The sequence below is a fragment of the Balaenoptera musculus genome, chromosome 14 (genome assembly GCF_009873245.2).
Source record: "Balaenoptera musculus isolate JJ_BM4_2016_0621 chromosome 14, mBalMus1.pri.v3, whole genome shotgun sequence".
In the NCBI taxonomy this organism is placed as follows: Eukaryota; Metazoa; Chordata; class Mammalia; order Artiodactyla; family Balaenopteridae; genus Balaenoptera; species Balaenoptera musculus.
Window position 1 is genome coordinate 36,238,101 of NC_045798.1, and position 16,595 is coordinate 36,254,695.

Here is a 16,595-nt window from a genome sequence, read left to right on the forward strand (position 1 = left end):
ATGTGGAACTCCTACAGAACACCTACTGAATGCTGGCAGAAGACCTCATACTTCCCAAAAGGCAAGAAAATCCCTACGTACATGGCCGTGTGGCTGACAGGGTCTTGGTGCTCCAGCCTGGTGTCAGGCCTGAACCCCTGAGGTGGAAGAGCCAAGTTCAGGACACTGGACCATCAGAGACCTCCTGGTCCCAAGTAATATCAATTGGCGAGAGCTCTCCCAGAGATATCTGTCTCAACACTAAGACCCAGCTCCACCCAACGGCAAGCAAGCTCCAGTGCTGGGCACCCCATGAGAAACAACTAGCCAGACAGGAATACAACCCCACCCACTAGCAGAGAGGCTGCCTAAAATCATAATAAGGTCACAGACACCCCAAAACACACCAACAGACACGGTCCTGCCCACCAGAAAGACAATGTCCAGCCTCATCCACCAGAACACAGGCACCAGTCCCCTCCACCAGGAAGCCTACAAAACCCACTGAACCAACGTTACCCACTGGGGGAAGACACCAAAAACAACGGGAACTATGAACCTGCAGCCTGCGAAAAGGAGACTCCAAACACAGTAAGTTAAGCAAAATGAGAAGACAGAGAAATACACAGCAGATGAAGGAGCAAGGTAAAAACCCACCAGACTAAACAACAGAAGAGGAAATAGGCAGGCTACCTGAAAAAGAATTCAGAGTAATGATAGTAAAGATATCCAAACTCTTGGAGATAGAATGGAGAAAATACAAAAACCGTTTAACAAAGGCCTAGAAGAACTAAAGAGCAAACAAACAATGATGAACAATACAATAAATGAAATTAAAAATTCTCTAGAAGGAATCAATAGCAGAATAACTGAGGCAGAACGGATAAGTGACCTAGAAGATAAAATAGTGGAAATAACTACTGCAGAGCAGAATAAAGAAAAAAGAATGAAAAGAATTGAGGACAGTCTCACAGATGTCTGGGACATTAAATGCACCAACATTTGAATATAGGGGTCCCAGAAGAAAAAGAGGAAAAGAAAGGGACTGTGAAAATATCTGAAGAGATTATAGTTGAAAACTTCGCTAATATGGGAAAGGAAATAGTCAATCAAGTCCAGGAAGCACAGACAGTTTCATACAGTATAAATCTAAGGAGAAACAAGCCAAGACACATATTAATCAAAGTATCAAAAATTAAATACAAAGAAAAAATCTTAAAAGCAGCAAGGGAAAAGCAACAAATAACATACAAGGGAATCCCCATAAAGTTAACAGCTGATCTTTCAGCAGAAACTCTGCAAGCCAGAAGGGAGTGGCAGGACATATTTAAAGCGATGAAAAGGAAAAACTTACAACCAAGATTGCTATACCCAAGAAGGATCTCATTCAGATTTTTTTTTTTTTATAAAAGAGATGTCCCTTTTTATTTTTTTAAATTAATTAATTAATTAATTAATTTATGTCTGTGTTGGGTCTTCATTGCTGTGCACGGGCTTCTCATTGCAGTGGCTTCTCTTGTTGCGGAGCACGGGCTCTAGGCACACGGGCTTCAGAAGCTGTGGCTCGAAGGCTCTAGAGCTCAGGCTCAGTAGTTGTGGCGCACGGGCTTAGTTGCTCCACGGCATGTGGGATCTTCCCAGACCAGGGCTCAAACCCATGTCCCTTGCATTGGCAGGAGGATTCTTAACCACTGCACCACCAGGGAAGCCCCTCATTCAGATTTGAATGGAGAAATTAAAACATTTACAGACAAGCAAAAGTTAATAGAATTCAGCACCACCAAACCAGCTTTACAACAAATGTTAAAGGAACTTCTCTAGGCGGGAAACACAAGAGAAGAAAAAGACCTACAAAAACAAACCCAAAACAATAAAGAAAATGGTAATAGAAACATACATATCAATAATTACCTTAAATGTAAATGGATTAAATGCTCCAATCTGAATACACAGACAAGCTGAATGGATACAAAAACAAGACCTGTATACATGCTGTCTACAAGAGACCCACTCCAGACCTAGGGACACATACAGACTGAAAGTGAGGGGATGTAAAAAGATATTCCATGCAAATGGAAATCAAAAGAAAGCTGGGGTAGCAATTCTCATATCAGATAAAATAGACTTTAAAATAAAGACTGTTACAAGAGACAAGGAAGGACACTGCATAATGATAAAGGGATCAATCCAAGAAGATATAACAATTGTAAATATTTATGCACCCAACATAGGAGCACCTCAATACATAAGGCAAATGCTAACAGCCAAAAAAAGTGGAAATTGACAGTAACACAATCATAGTAGGGGACTTTAACACCCCACTTTCACCAATGGACAGATCATCCAAAATGAAAATCAATAAGGAAACACAAGCTTTAAATGACAGATTAGACAAGATGGACTTAATAGATATTTATAGGACATTCGATCCAAAAACAACAGAATACACTTTCTTCTCAAGTACTTATGGAACATTCTCCAGGATAGATCATATCTTGGGTCACAAAACAAGCCTTGGTAAATTAAAAGAAAAATGAAATCATATCAAGTATCTTTTCTGACCACAACACTATGAGACTAGATATCAATTACAGGAAAAGATCTGTAAAAAATAAAAACACATGGAGGCTAAACAATACCCTACTAAATAACCAAGAGATCACTGAAGAAATCAAAGAGGAAATCAAAAAATACCTAGAAACAAATGACAGTGAAAACACGATGACCCAAAACCTATGGCATGCAGCAAAAGCAGTTCTAAGGGGGAAGTTTATAGCAATACAATCCTACCTCAAGAAACAAGAAAAACCTCAAATAAACAACTAAAACTCTTCCAAAATACAGCAGAGAGAGGAACACTCCCAAACTCCTTCTACGAGGCCACCATCACACTGATGCCAAAACCAGACAAAGATGTCACAAAAAAAGAAAACTACAGGCCAATATCATTGATGAACATAGATGCAAAAATCCTCAACAAAATACTAGCAAACAGAATCCAACAGCACATTAAAAGGATCATACACCATGATCAAGTGGGGTTTATCCCAGGCATGTGAATATTCTTCAATATATGCAAATCAGTCAATGTGATAAACCATATTAACAAATTGAAGGATAAAAACCATATGATAATCTGAATAGATGCAGAAAATGCTTTTGACAAAATTTAACACCGATTTAAGATAAAAGCTCTCCAGAAAGTAGGCAGAGAGGAAACCTACCTCAACATAATAAAGGCCATATATGAGAAACCCACAGACAACATAGTTCTCAATGGTGAAAAACTGAAACCATTTCCTCTAAGATCAGTAACAAGACAAGGTTGCCCACTCTCACCACTATTATTCAACATAGTTTTGGAAGTTTTCGTCACGGCAATCAGAGAAGAAAAAGAAATAAAAGGAATCCAAATTGGGAAAGAAGAAGTAAAAATGTCACTGTTTACAGATGACTTGATACTATACATACAGAATCCTAAAGATGTTACAGAAAACTACTAGAGCTAATCAATGAATTTGGTAAAGTAGTAGGATACAAAATTAATGCACAGAAATCTCTTGCATTCCTATACACTAATGATGAAAAATCTGAAAAAGAAATTAAGGAAACACTCCCATTTACCATTGCAACCTAGGAATAAACCTACCTAAGGAGACAAAAGATCTGTATGTAGAAAACTATAGGACACTGATGAAAGAAATTAAAGATGATACAAACAGATGGAGAGATATACCATGTTCTTGGATTGGCAAAGCAATCTACAGATTCAATGCAATCCCTATCAAATTACCAATGGCATTTTTTACAGAAGTAGAACAAAAAATTTCACAATTTGTATGGAAACATGAAAGACCTCGAATAGCCAAAGCAATCTTGAGAAAGAAAAATGGAGCTGGAGGAATCAGGCTCCCTGACTTCAGACTATACTACAAAGCTACAGTAATCAAGACAGTATGGTACTGGTACAGAAACAGAAATATAGGTCAATGGAATAGGATAGAAAGCCTAGACATAAACCCATGCACATATGGTCACCTTATCTTTGATAAAGGAGGCAAGAATATACACTGGAGAAAAGACAGCCTCTTCAATAAGTGGTGCTGGGAAAACTGGACAGCTACATGTAAAAGAAAGAATTTAGAACACTTTCTAACACCATACACAAAAATAAACTCAAAATGGATTAAAGACCTAAATGTAAGGCCAGACAGTATAAAATTCTTAGAGAAAAACATAGGCAGAACACTCTAAGACATAAATCACAGCAAGATCCTTTTTGACCCACCTCCCAGAGAAATGGAAATAAAAACAAAAATAAACAAATGGGACCTAATGAAACTTAAAAGCTTTTGCACAGCAAAGGAAACCATATACAGGACGAAAAGACAACCCTCATAAAGGGAGAAAATATTTGCAAACGAAGCAACTGACAAAGGATTAATCTCCAAGATATACAAGCAGCTCATGCAGCTCAATATCCAAAAACAAACAACCCAATCGAAAAATGGGCAGAAGAGCTAAATAGACATTTCTCCAAAGAAGATATACAGATTGCCAACAAACACATGAAAGAATGTTCAACATCACTAATCATGCGAGAAATGTAAATCAAAACTACAATGAGGTATCACCTCACACCGGCCAGAATGGCCATCATGAAAAAAATCTACAAACAATAAATGCTGGAAAGGTTGTGGAGAAAACCCTCTCGCACTGTTGGTGGGAACATAAATTGATCCATCCACTATGGAGAACAGTATGGAGGTTCCTTAAAAGACTAAAAATAGAACTACCGTATGACCCAGTAATCCCACTACTGGGCAAATACCCTGAGAAGACGATAATTTAAAAGCAGACATGTACCACAATGTTCATTGCAGCAGTATTTGCAATAGCCAGGACATGAAAGCAACGTAAGGGTCCATCAACAGACGAATGGATAAAGAAGATGTGGCACATACATACAATGAAATGTTACTCAGCCATAAAAAGAAATGAAATTGAACTATTTGTAGTGAGGTGGATGGACTTAGAGTCTGTCATACAGAGTGATGTAAGTCAGAAAGAGAAAAATACTGTATGCTAACACATATATATGGAATCTAAAAAAAAAAAAAAAGGTTCTGATGAACCTAGGGGCAGGACAGGAATGAAGATGCAGACGTAGGGAATGGACTTGAGGACACAGGGAAGGGGGAAGGGTATGCTGAGACGAAGTGAGAGAGTAGCACTGACATATATACACTACCAAATGTAAAGTAGATAGCTAGTGGGAAGCAGTTGCATAGCACAAGGAGATCAGGTTGGTGCTTTGATACCACCTAGAGGGGTGGGATAGGGAGGGTGGAGGGAGATGCAAGAGGGAGGGGATATGCAGATATATGTATACATATAGCTAATTCACTTTGTTATACAGCAGAAACTAACACACCATTGTAAAGCAATTATATTCCAATAAAGATGTTAAAAACAAAACAGAACAAAACAAAGTCCTAGAAGAAAACATAGGCAGTAAGCTCCATGACAGTGGTCTTGGCAATGATTTTTTGGGATTTGAGACCAAAAGCAAAGGCAACAAAAGCAAAAATAAACACGTGGGACTATATCAAACTAAAAGGCTTCTGCACAGCAAAAAAATGATCAACAACATGAAAGGGTACCCTATGGAATGGGAAAAAATATTTGCAAAGCATTTATCTGATAAGGTGTCACTATCCAATATCCATAAAGAAGTCACACAACAGTAACCGAGAAATAAATAATGAAATTAAAAAAATGGGCAAAGGACCTGAGTATAGATTTTTACTAAGATATTCAAATGGACATCAGGTACTCAACATCACGAATCATTAGGGAAATGCAAATCAAAACCACAGTGAAAACCTCATGCCTTTGAGAATGGCTTACGTGGAAAAGACAAGAGATAAATGCTGGTAAGAATGCGGAGAAAAGGGACCCCTTGTGCACTGTTAGTATAGTTGTACATTTGTACAACCACCACAGAAAACACTGGTTTCCATGGAGGTTCCTAAAGAAATTAAAACTAGAACTACCACATGATGCAACAATTCCACTCTAGGTATGTATCTGAAGGAAACAAAATCACTATGCTGAAGAGATTCCTGTACCCATATGTTCACTGCAGCATTATTTACAACATGGAAACAGCCTAAGCATCTACTGACAGATAAATGGATAAAGAAAATGTGGTATATGTGTATATATATACACACATACACATAGGTACACACAATGGAATACTATTCAGCCATAAAAAGAAGGAAATCCTGCCATTTGTGACAACATGGATGGACCTTGAGGGCAGTACTCTAAATGAAATAAGTCAGACAGAGAAAGACAAATATTACTTGATCTCACTTACAGGTGGAATTTTGAAAAAACAAGCCAACAAAAAGAGGTCATATTTGTGGTTACCAGAGGCAGGGGGTTAGGGAGTGGGAGAACTGGATAGAGGTCAAAAGGTACAAACTTATAGCTATAAAATGTAATATACAACATGTGTATATACAACATGTGTATATATACAACATGTGTATATACCAAACACTACTGTTTGGTATATTTGAAAGTTGCTAAGAGAGTAGATCCTAAAAGATGTCATCATGAGGAAAAAAACCATTTTTTTTCCTTTTTCTTTTTGGCATCTATATGAGATATGGATTTTAACTAAAGTTACTGTGGTAATCATTTGGCAATGTAAGTCAAGTCATTATGCTGTACACCTTAAATTTACAGTTCTGTATGTCAATTATATCTCAACAAAATTAAAGAAAAAAAAAAACCAAGGGGAAAAGATGGGTTATCCAATAAAAGGTATTGAGGTATATGAGTGAGCCATTTAAAATATAAAATTTTCTTTTCTTTAATGTTAAAATAAATTGCAGATGGTTTAAGATTTAAACACAATACAAACAAGCCATAAAAATACTAGGGAAAAAAGCAAAAGCACTTTTTAAAAAACATGGGAGTAAAGGAGACCATCCTAAGTGTGGCTAATCACCTAGGATTCTGTTAAGTGGGAAAGAAAGCATAAGAAACCTATGAATGCTCTCTCATTGATTCTTACATTGCTATAGTGTTCAGCTGCACTACTTCAAGCAAATTAAGATAGGAAGGAGGGGATTTCAACCTATGCCTCCAAGTCTATGTAATGGACTTGGAGGCATCTCAAGAGGTCCCTCCTCGACAGAAGCCAAAGCAGGTACTCCATACAGAAGCTCCTGTTTCACTGTGGAAATGCTATCTCCCAAAAACATAACAATGACCTAAGCTGTTTAGGCAAACAAGGGTAAGGTGTTCTAATGACAATAGGGGTATTTGGAGGGAAGAGCAGAGAGGTGGTTACCCAATGTCCATGTGTATCACTGAGGAGAGGCAAACTGAACGCATAAAAGTTATACATAAAGTTCAATAAAATTTAAGTTGTATTAATGGACTATGGTAGTGGATTTCTACTTCTCTCCTGAAAATTGGTGGTGCTGAACGTACCAGTGTATCTCCTGGGTCAAAATCCATCCCCAATGCCTGCCTACATTTAGTTATGGGCTTGCTGACGGCCAAGAGAATGTCAGGGGACAGTATTAGTTCTAAGGATTCCAGCACTAAGTAGGACAGGAAACTCAGAAGCTATAGAAGGAAGAGACTGCATTAGACTAGGTAAAAATGTACATATTTACATTTGCAACCAATTAAAATACAGCACATAAATCAAAAGGATAATGAGGGAAAAACACTTGCACCACATACATAAGAGCTTATTTACCCAATTCAACTCTTTTTGATATACAAAATGGCGATCTTGCAAATAAACAAGATAAAAAAGTCAAAAGACATGAATACGCAGTTATAATGTGTGAATATTCAAGTTTAAAAACAAAAATTGAGGGCTTCCCTGGTGGCGCAGTGGTTGAGAATCTGCCTGCCAATGCAGGGGACACGGGTTCGAGCCCTGGTCTGGGAAGATCCCACATGCCGCGGAGCGGCTGGGCCCGTGAGCCACAATTACTGAGCCTGCGCGTCTGGAGCCTGTGCTCCGCAACAAGAGAGGCCGCGATAGTGAGAGGCCCGCACACCGCGATGAACAGTGGCCCCTACTTGCCACAACTAGAGAAAGCCCTCGCACGGAAACGAAGACCCAACACAGCCATAAATAAATAAATAAATAAATAAAAATTTAAAACAAACAAACAAAACAAAAACCAAAAATTGCAAACAAAAAAAATTATCTTTGCTTGTCATGTTGTCAATTATTAAAAACATCGATAAGCTTAATATGTAAGGGGTTCAATATATAAAGGCTTATAGTAATACCAGAAAGAAATAAAGAAATATAAAATAGGCCAAAAAAGCACATATAAGCAAGTTATAAGAAATAGCAATGATAATGATAAATCATACAAAAACATAATCACTTTAATAATATATTAAAACAAGCTACATTTCCACCTCCCAAATGGATAAAGATTTTAAAACAATAATGCCTATCATGTGGGAAAATGGGTATTCTCAGACATTGTTGAGGACCTTTTAACTGGTGCAATTTTTCTGGAGGGAAATTTGTCAATATGTATCAAAAGTTGAAAAAATACACATAATTTGCATAGCAAAAATGCACCTTTAAAACTCTATCCTAAGGAAATGTTTTAAGTTGTTGCCTCTGAGTTGTGGGATTATGAGTATACCAATTTCTGTGTACGCGTTTCTGTATTTTCCAGAACTTTCGCAATGGATATGGATTTTAAATAAAAAGGGGAAGAAAACCAAATTAATGTTATGGGGGAAATTCCTACTGAGTTATTTCGCTGGTTTTTTTTTTTGTTTGTTTGTTTGTTTGTTTTTGAGCTGTAAAACCTCATGAAGACAAATGATCTCCTTGCCATTATATTTCCTTTCCTCACCTCTGGAATCATATATTAACATTTTGAAGAACTTAAAATCAAACATGCTTTGAAAACTTAAAACTGGTGCAGATTTTGAGATAATTGGTAAAAGCAAGATTGGGAGAGAAATAGAAATATCCTGAGGGAAAAAAAAAATCTTTCCTATATATATAATTAAAATGAGAAATCAAATACCTTGATGCAGTCTATTAGCCAAACCAAGGCTGCCACAATGTGAGGCCACGTATGAGGGGCCCCCACTGTATACATGGAACTTTTCGATAATGCAAAAGGATACCTATGAAAAATCAGAAAACATAAGCCAGTATGTTAATTTTGTAAAAATAATGGCTAAATTAAGCAAGAAGTTACATTAAAAAAAATTCCACGTATCAGTCTCGACTTGTTTAGAAGCAAGATACTTGTTGAGATTCTCTCCTTCGTCTTCTTACCCTCAAATGGTTTTGTGTATTTTTTGTTTTTTTTCTCTGCAGATTACTTTGTACATATATCCCCTAAGCTGCAAAACCTGATTTACAACCAACATGCTGGACTTCGCTCCTGAAAGATTGTTCCCTCAAATCCAATGTACCCCAAATAAACCACATGTATGTATTTCTCCTCCTCAAGTCCATTTCTCCCCCTGTGTTTATTCTACACAGGCTTTTCTGGACTTTCTTACTCCATTTTCACCAGGCCTTCAATCCTATCTTTTCTGTTTCTATAAAATCTGCAGTATCTAGCCTATTCTATCTATTCCTCATCACATCAGTAGTTGAGGGCTTTATGATCTATCATCTGTAGTTCAGTAATAATCTCCAAAAAGTTGTTTTTTTTGCCTTTTCAATTTATCTTGCATATGTGGCCCATAGTGACCATCTTAAAATACATTATTTCTCTAACTCAAAATCTTTACACACTTATTGAGTTTCATTCTTTTCTGTGTTCCAACAATCTCTCCAGGCTAATGAGAAATATAACATACAAACCCAAGATCTTTAAAGATTCTTGGAACCTCTTCTTCAAACTTTGTGTCAGGAAGTTCATACGAAGGGCACAGGAAGCCATAAAGAAAAGTGAAGATCTTTAGGAAGTCTTTAACAGAAGGAGCTTGTAGAGATTTCATGGATACGCTATATGCATAACCGTTTTCTGAAAGAAACTACAATAATTTTTATTAAACATCAAACATTTTACAATAGGAAAATTATTGAAAAATACTTAAGAAAACACTCACAATTTCGAATATTTAAGATTATAAAATACCTCACAGAGCTGTCGAATGCATTGCTGAATGAATGCTTTGTCATTAAGTGGTCTTGGGTCCTTGATTTTTTCAGAAGTGGAGAATATACCAAATTGACTATTCCGGGATCCAGGTCCACTAGTTCTGTAAACATATTTTTTAAAAGTCAGTCAAAATTATTTCCTTCTGTGGTCAAGCCTAAATTATTTCAAGGCAATTTTATATTTTAACATCAGCATCAAACATGAAAGTTCAATTCTTTGGTTTTTATTTAACTAAGATTTCTCTTACTCAAAGCAGAGAAAAAAAGAGCAAATAATGAAGATTAAAGTAGAAAATGAGGTGGGAAGAAAAATACACTTCTGGTGCTCTGCATTGCTAACACATACACCATCCTCTAAAACTGTGCATTTTGAGTCCACTAGGTCTTCTGCACCAACTGTTCTCCAGGTCTACTCAATAACCCAGGTTCTTTCAACATCTTACTTGCCCCTCCATGATTGCTCCTTCACTTCCAACCCCTTTATTTGCCATTATTTATTGCGGGAAAATTTGAGATGTTGAAACAGATTGTGCTTTTTTTCATGAACGTTATTGTGTCGTGCAATATTATGTATCTGATTGTTATTTACCATAAATATATGTTGCTACTTTTTAGTCATTAATAGCTATAGCATATATGCTCCATCTTAAGCCTCTCCTCTCAAAACAAAACATCATTTGTTTAAATCTTTATAATGGTTTCTTTTGCTTCTCTTTGTGGCCCAATTTACCTAACCATTGTAGTTTATTAAATATCCTTGGGACAATAATTTTCCTTTTTGGACAGATGCCACAAAACTGAGTTACAATGAACACTGCTGTAATGTCTGAACTCTGTTCATCAAAACAATTTCTCCCTGCATGTTTGCTTGCTGCTTTCAAGTTCTCTCCTGACCAGGTTCTAAAAGTTCTTTAGCTTGGGCTCTCTGATGCCACTGCTCTGATTAACTAGCTAATTAGCTAATTCTTCCCCTGAGAATTTGCTATTTGAGATCCATTTTTCTACATACTGCTATTACTTAATCTTTAATATATTTTTATTACTAGGAAAGAATACATGTATAGACTCAGCTCTTATTCTACACAAAACTGCACTAATAGATAGCTTTTTAAATTATAAAAAAATTTCCCAACCAATCAAAATACTGTATCATTCAACTTATAGTTTAAGAGAATAGGGTCTAGAACCAGAGTCTGGTTAAAAATTCTGTCTCTGTGACTAGTTGTATGACCTTGGGTAAACTATTTAACCTCTGAGCTTTAATTTCCTAATGTCTAAAATGAAGACAATAACAGTATCTACACATAGGGCAGTTCTGAGGATTGATTAAAAGAGATATAAAATAGCACTTTTCTGGCTTACAAAAATGCTCAGCAAAAGTTAGATTTTATAATCATTATCATCATTATCTCTGACATTCAGCTCTGAGATGAAAGTTACATTACAAAAAATGCCTTAAGATTTTTTATCAACTAGAATAAACACCAGAAACAGTTTAACTTGGGTTCATGACAAAGACTTTTCATAAGGTAACAAATATGTCATCTCTAAATATTTTCAAAATAATTAAATAAACATTTGTTTTAAAACAAAGTTATAGGGATTTCCCTGGTGGCGCAGTGGTTAAGAATCCGCCTGCCAATGCAGGGGACACGGGTTCGAGCCCTGGTCTGGGAAGATCCCACATGCCACGTAGCAACTAAGCCCGTGCGCCACAACTACTGAGCCTGCGCTCTAGAGCCAGCGAGCCACAACTACTGAGCCCACGTGCCACAGCTACTGAAGCCCACATGCCTAGAGCCCATGCTCCACAACAAGAGAAGCCACTGCAATGAGAAGCCCACGCACTGCAACGAAGAATAGCCCCCGCTCGCTGCAACTAGAGAAACCCACTCACAGCACCAAAGACCCAATGCAGCCAAAAATAAATAAATAAAATAAATAAACTTATATAAAAAACAAAACAAAACAAAGTTATATTTTGTTTTTGGTGAGATGAACAGTTTCTCTATTTTGGAGTTGGAAATTTCTTTAAAAAATTAACTTTATTGAGGTATAATTGCTTAGAATAAAATGCACCTGTTTAAAGCATACAATTTGATGAGGTTTGACAATATTTACACCTGTGTAATCTCTACCATGATCAAGATATTAAACATTTCCATCATCCCAAATCTTATCCCCCTTACCAGTCAATCCTTACCCTACCCCCAGCCTAGGCAACTACTGATCTACTCTAGACAGTGGTTCTCAAAGTGTGCCCTAGGGGATCGAGAAGTCAAAACTATTTTCACAATAAAATTAAGATTTTTTTCACACCTTTCATTCTCATTCTTTCGTTGAGTGTACAGTAGAGTTTTCCAGAGGCTGGCTACATGATGTCAGATATTATAACAGACTGAATTCAGAAGCAGATATGAGAATTTAGCTATCTTCTATTAAGCCAGACATTAAAGAGATTTGCAAAAATATAAATGTCACTCTTCTTACTGAAATAGTTTTGTTTTTAAAAAATTAAAGCATGTTAATTTATATTAACATGTAATGGGTTACTGTTATTTTATTTTACTTTATTTTTTTAATATTTACTTATTTAATTAATTTATTTGGCTGCTTCGGGTCTTAGTTGCGGCACGCAGGATCTTCGTTGAGGCATGTGGGATCTTTCGTTGCGGCGTGCAGGCTCTTCATTGCAGCATGTAGGCTTCTCTCTAGTTGTGGCATGCGGGTTTTCCCTTCTCTAGTGGAGGTGCGCGAGCTCAGTGGTTGTGGCATGTGGGCTTAGTTGCCCCGCCGCATGTAGGATCTTAGTTCCCTGACCAGGGATAGAACCCGTGTCCCCTGCATTGGAAGGTGGATTCTTTATCACTGGATCACAAGCGCAGTCCTGGGTTATTGTTATTTTAAACTGAATTAATACATACTAATTTTTTTTTCTCACTTTCATTTTCTAATGTAGTTAATATCAATAGATACAGCCCACAAGATAAAAGCTCTTTGGAGTCTTTAATATTTGAGTATAAAAAAGTCTTTGGCTAAAATGTTGGACTAGATGATGGTTCCTAATTTTAAAATGCTATTCCATAGTATGTGAAAGCTATGTATAGAATTTTCAACCAAGTATTCACTTGTAACAATGAAATAGTGGTCTAAATGTGCTGATATATCTCAGCATAACCTAAAGCAAATATAACCATTTTAACCATTTAAAACAGAGGAAAACTAGATTATAACTTTCTCTTGAAAGGGACCATGCCATCTAATTTTTTGTACTTTGACAGCATCTAGCTCAATGTATGGCTATAAGAATCCCTTCCATTAGAATTAATAAAAAATATCATTACCTTTTACCAAATACAGAGGCCTTTCTTTCAGATGTGGGTTTGTTTATATTCAATTTTCCAAAGGTTGATTTCTCTTTGCTTTAAGAAAAGGAGAAAAACAAACTCTTTAAATAAGTGAAAAAATATTAGTTCAAGAAACTTTTGTAAATACATTGGAACCAACCCCTCTTCCTCATTACCTATAAGAATAATTCAAAATCATGAAAATTTTTAGCAGCAATCATAGCTACCAAAAAGAGGATAGGCTTACAACATAGTATGAGTTTTAACACTAAAATGTTAAGAAAAAAGGAGGAAAAACCCCCATATCTACATTGTAATTTTAATTATCCTAGAATATGTACATTTATGGATAACAACTTCAAAGGAAAAGAAATGACTTAAAAATAGATATTTTCAATCACAGAATGATAGCCACATTTAAAATTTTTTCTTTTGAGGCTCACTCTTTATTAGACTGCAGCTACACTTAAGAACATCCATTACATCAATTACAGACCAGAAACATTGACAAAGGCAGCCTTTTAGCTTTGAATGCAATTCAAGGCACAAATCTTTTGGAGTAGTAATGTGCAACAGTACAAAACATTTCTCTGATTTCAGAAGAAAAAAATGTACAAATATTTCAAATTTCTAAAAGTAGCAGAGGCTCATACTATGTAAACCCAAGTAACTTAAGGACAGTTAGCAAGTAACTTGTACCTTGGTAATAGAGAAGGACTGACAGAACTCAACATGGTTACAAATAGCCTTCTCTTAATTGTAAGAAATTCATTCATAGGGAAAAATTAGTTTATGATTTTAAGTTCTTTTTTTCCCTCATTTTATTTTTTATTAAAAAAATTAAAAAAGAATTGAAGTCCAGTTGATTTACAATGTTTCAGGTGTATAGCAAAGTGACTGAGATGTATACACACACACACACACACACACACACACATACACATACTTTTTCGGATTCTTTTCAATTACAGATCATTACAGGATATTGACTATAGTGATAGCAAGTTCTTTTGGGCACCTTTTTTTTTCCAGTGAATCCTGAGGAAATACTTTGGAGAAGTGGTGTTCTATAGGCTGCTACTAAACTGCAGCTAATTGTCAGGGCAAATAATACCTTTCATTGAGAACTGTGCTAGTTGGATACACCTCAGTAAATAGAAGTTACAGCAGAGAACCTGCTCAAACAAGCAGCTCTACAGTAAAGGAGGAAAATAAAAGAGTGAAAGAGTGCTGAAAAGGAATTAGCAGTCCCTCAGGGATTGCCTAGCAAAAGACGTGGCTTTGGAAATTTAAGTATCAAATGAGATAAAACACAACACCTAGTAACATGCCCACTTTTAGCCTTCACTGACTCCAAATTAGGTACCACTGAGAACAGATAAGATTCATCACAGTATCGCTCATACTACATCTTTGTATTATCCTCCTTTACAGATTTCTTTGCCAAAGACAATAAGACATAGGTACTCACGTTTGAGGGGTATGGAGGCCTGGTTTATTTAAGTCCTGGGATCTTAATTCCTGCATAGAGAGGCGGCCAGCACCACCGGTGGAAAATGAACTGCGTTTCATGCTTATGACCTGCATTCACGAATTTGGTAATGAACAAGTCTTTCCAGACATAGATGGTACATTAAGCAACAACTATTATCTTTACCCTCAAACAAAAGGCAGCCAAGTTTCACTGTTTTTTCAAGATAATCTTTCCTGGGCTATCTTTGCTTGTTCATGTAAGGTGAAGTCCTCATTTGCAGGGAACATCTATCTATTTAACTCCATTTAAAAATATTCAACACACATAAACACTTACTAACTGCCTACCACGTACGAGGGAGTGTGCAAGCAATGCAAACAATACAAAGGTGAATAAGGTATGATTCCTACCTTCACAGGGTATTTATGGTAGTTAAACTCCTAAATCCTAACTCAGACCACATCACCACTGTTGGCTGTGCCTATTTCAATGGGAAGTCAGAGGCTACTGACAAGAACTACCTCTGATGTTTCCTTTTCTTTGGTCTTGGAACAGAGCTATTCAGTTTTCTTTTCCTAATGTCCATCTCTTCTGCTCTGTCCTTAACTTACTGTTTCCCATTTACATTATTCAATTACTGCCCCTCCTGCTTCAATCTCCCTTTCATCAAGGACAAATTGTCTGGTCTACAGACTGCTTCCATTTTCTCAGACCACATTCACATCTCATTCTCTTCCCATCTACTGAAACGGTTGCCTCCTGAGATACTCATGACTGACACATCTTTTGATCCTATCTTAACTCTGAGGCATTAGACACTATACACCTAGCCCTTCCAGGTCCTGCCCTGGTTTCCAAGAAAGTGGACATCTGTGGTTATCCTTTTACTTCTTGGGGCTCTCCTTTGTCTTTTAAACTGATTACACTCTTTCCTTCTTTGTTTGGCTATTTCTTCTTCGGTATATGCTTCTGATCTATTAAACTTTTCCACTCTCACCTATCTGTCCACTCCCAATCTCCACTTAAAATGTACTCTTAAAATCTGAGGTTAAGACTTTAAGATGTACTCCTTACACGGCCACCAGGATGTTACACTAGTATCTCAAACGCACCACAGCAAACAGTTCTTCATCTCGTTCTTCCTCTCCCTGCTACCATCCATTCTTCCCCTTTTCCTCTCTCCATGTCCTCTTCACCCCATCAGTGTCACCTTGGCCTTCCCCTTCTCCCTTGGAAAATCACTGCCATAAGAAATTTACCGGACTCCGGGAAACCAGCGCCTCGCACAGATGGGGCCCGGGGGCCGGTTACAACAGCAAACACCAAAACGTCGCTCCTCAGGGCCCGTGAATCTAACTTGTTGGCGCCCTGGCGTTCTCCCTCTAGCCCGGTGCTGCCGGAACAAAATTAACCCAAATTCATTAGTCACCTTTCTTCCAGCTTCCCGACACGACGCAGGGACCGAACTGCTGTAAACCGTGCTATTGCCCGCTAGACAGGACGTCAGCCGCCAAAACACAAACTCCTTCCTCCACCCGCCGGCGCCGTTCGAATTTTAAAATCTCCGGCGGCGCTGACGTCATCGCGCACGACATGCGCGCGC

General features: G+C 37.2%; 1 protein-coding gene across 1 annotated transcript in view; it reads right to left on the minus strand.

The window, feature by feature from the left end:
- The window catches only part of NDC80 (NDC80 kinetochore complex component), a 63,149-nt gene extending 46,606 nt beyond the window's left edge, over positions 1 to 16,543 (minus strand). Inside the window, exons 1-6 of the mRNA XM_036874187.1 lie at positions 16,422 to 16,543; positions 14,990 to 15,099; positions 13,516 to 13,593; positions 10,149 to 10,272; positions 9,872 to 10,044; positions 9,078 to 9,180 (exon numbers count right to left, since the gene is read on the minus strand). Of these exons, the coding sequence (XP_036730082.1) occupies positions 9,078 to 9,180; positions 9,872 to 10,044; positions 10,149 to 10,272; positions 13,516 to 13,593; positions 14,990 to 15,090 (579 nt within the window). The 5' untranslated portion in view covers positions 15,091 to 15,099; positions 16,422 to 16,543. The remainder of the gene's footprint in view (positions 1 to 9,077; positions 9,181 to 9,871; positions 10,045 to 10,148; positions 10,273 to 13,515; positions 13,594 to 14,989; positions 15,100 to 16,421) is intronic.
- Between the last annotated feature and the right edge of the window lie 52 nt (positions 16,544 to 16,595).